Raw genomic sequence first — 375 nt, 5'->3', positions numbered from 1 at the left:
AGGGATGGGGACACGACGGGGACGTGGCTGTGGGGATGGGGACACCACGGGGACGTCGCTATGGGGATGGGGACACCACGGGGATGTGGCCATGGGGATGGGGACACACCCATGAGGATGGGGACACCAGGAGGACGTCGCTACGGGGATGGGGCCACCTCGGGGACCCGGCCACGGGGCCGGGGCCACCACGGGGCGAGGTGGCACTGACCGGGGACAGCGGGTGGCACGGTGCGGCGCAGGGCGGTGACGGTGGCCATGGCGATCTCCTCGGGGCTGTACTTCTTGGTGCAGGCGTGGCCCGGTGTCACCATGTTGGGCTTCAGCAGTGTCCCCTCCAGGTAGCCGGGGGGGGTGCCGCGGGCCGTGTAGCCG

The 375-nt window shown here is 71.5% G+C and overlaps 1 protein-coding gene across 1 annotated transcript in view; it reads right to left on the bottom strand.

Annotated features, from left to right (window-relative positions):
• The window catches only part of LOC104292958 (fructose-bisphosphate aldolase C-like), a gene marked incomplete at both ends in the record, with an annotated part of 2,339 nt that extends 1,965 nt beyond the window's left edge, over positions 1 to 374 (bottom strand). The window contains one exon of the mRNA XM_009892390.1: positions 212 to 374. Within this exon, the coding sequence (XP_009890692.1) occupies positions 212 to 374 (163 nt within the window). The remainder of the gene's footprint in view (positions 1 to 211) is intronic.
• Position 375: the final 1 nt, after the last annotated feature.

Source organism: Charadrius vociferus, unplaced genomic scaffold, assembly GCF_000708025.1.
Source record: "Charadrius vociferus isolate BGI_N301 unplaced genomic scaffold, ASM70802v2 scaffold2729, whole genome shotgun sequence".
In the NCBI taxonomy this organism is placed as follows: Eukaryota; Metazoa; Chordata; class Aves; order Charadriiformes; family Charadriidae; genus Charadrius; species Charadrius vociferus.
This window is presented reverse-complemented; position numbering and strand designations above follow the sequence as displayed.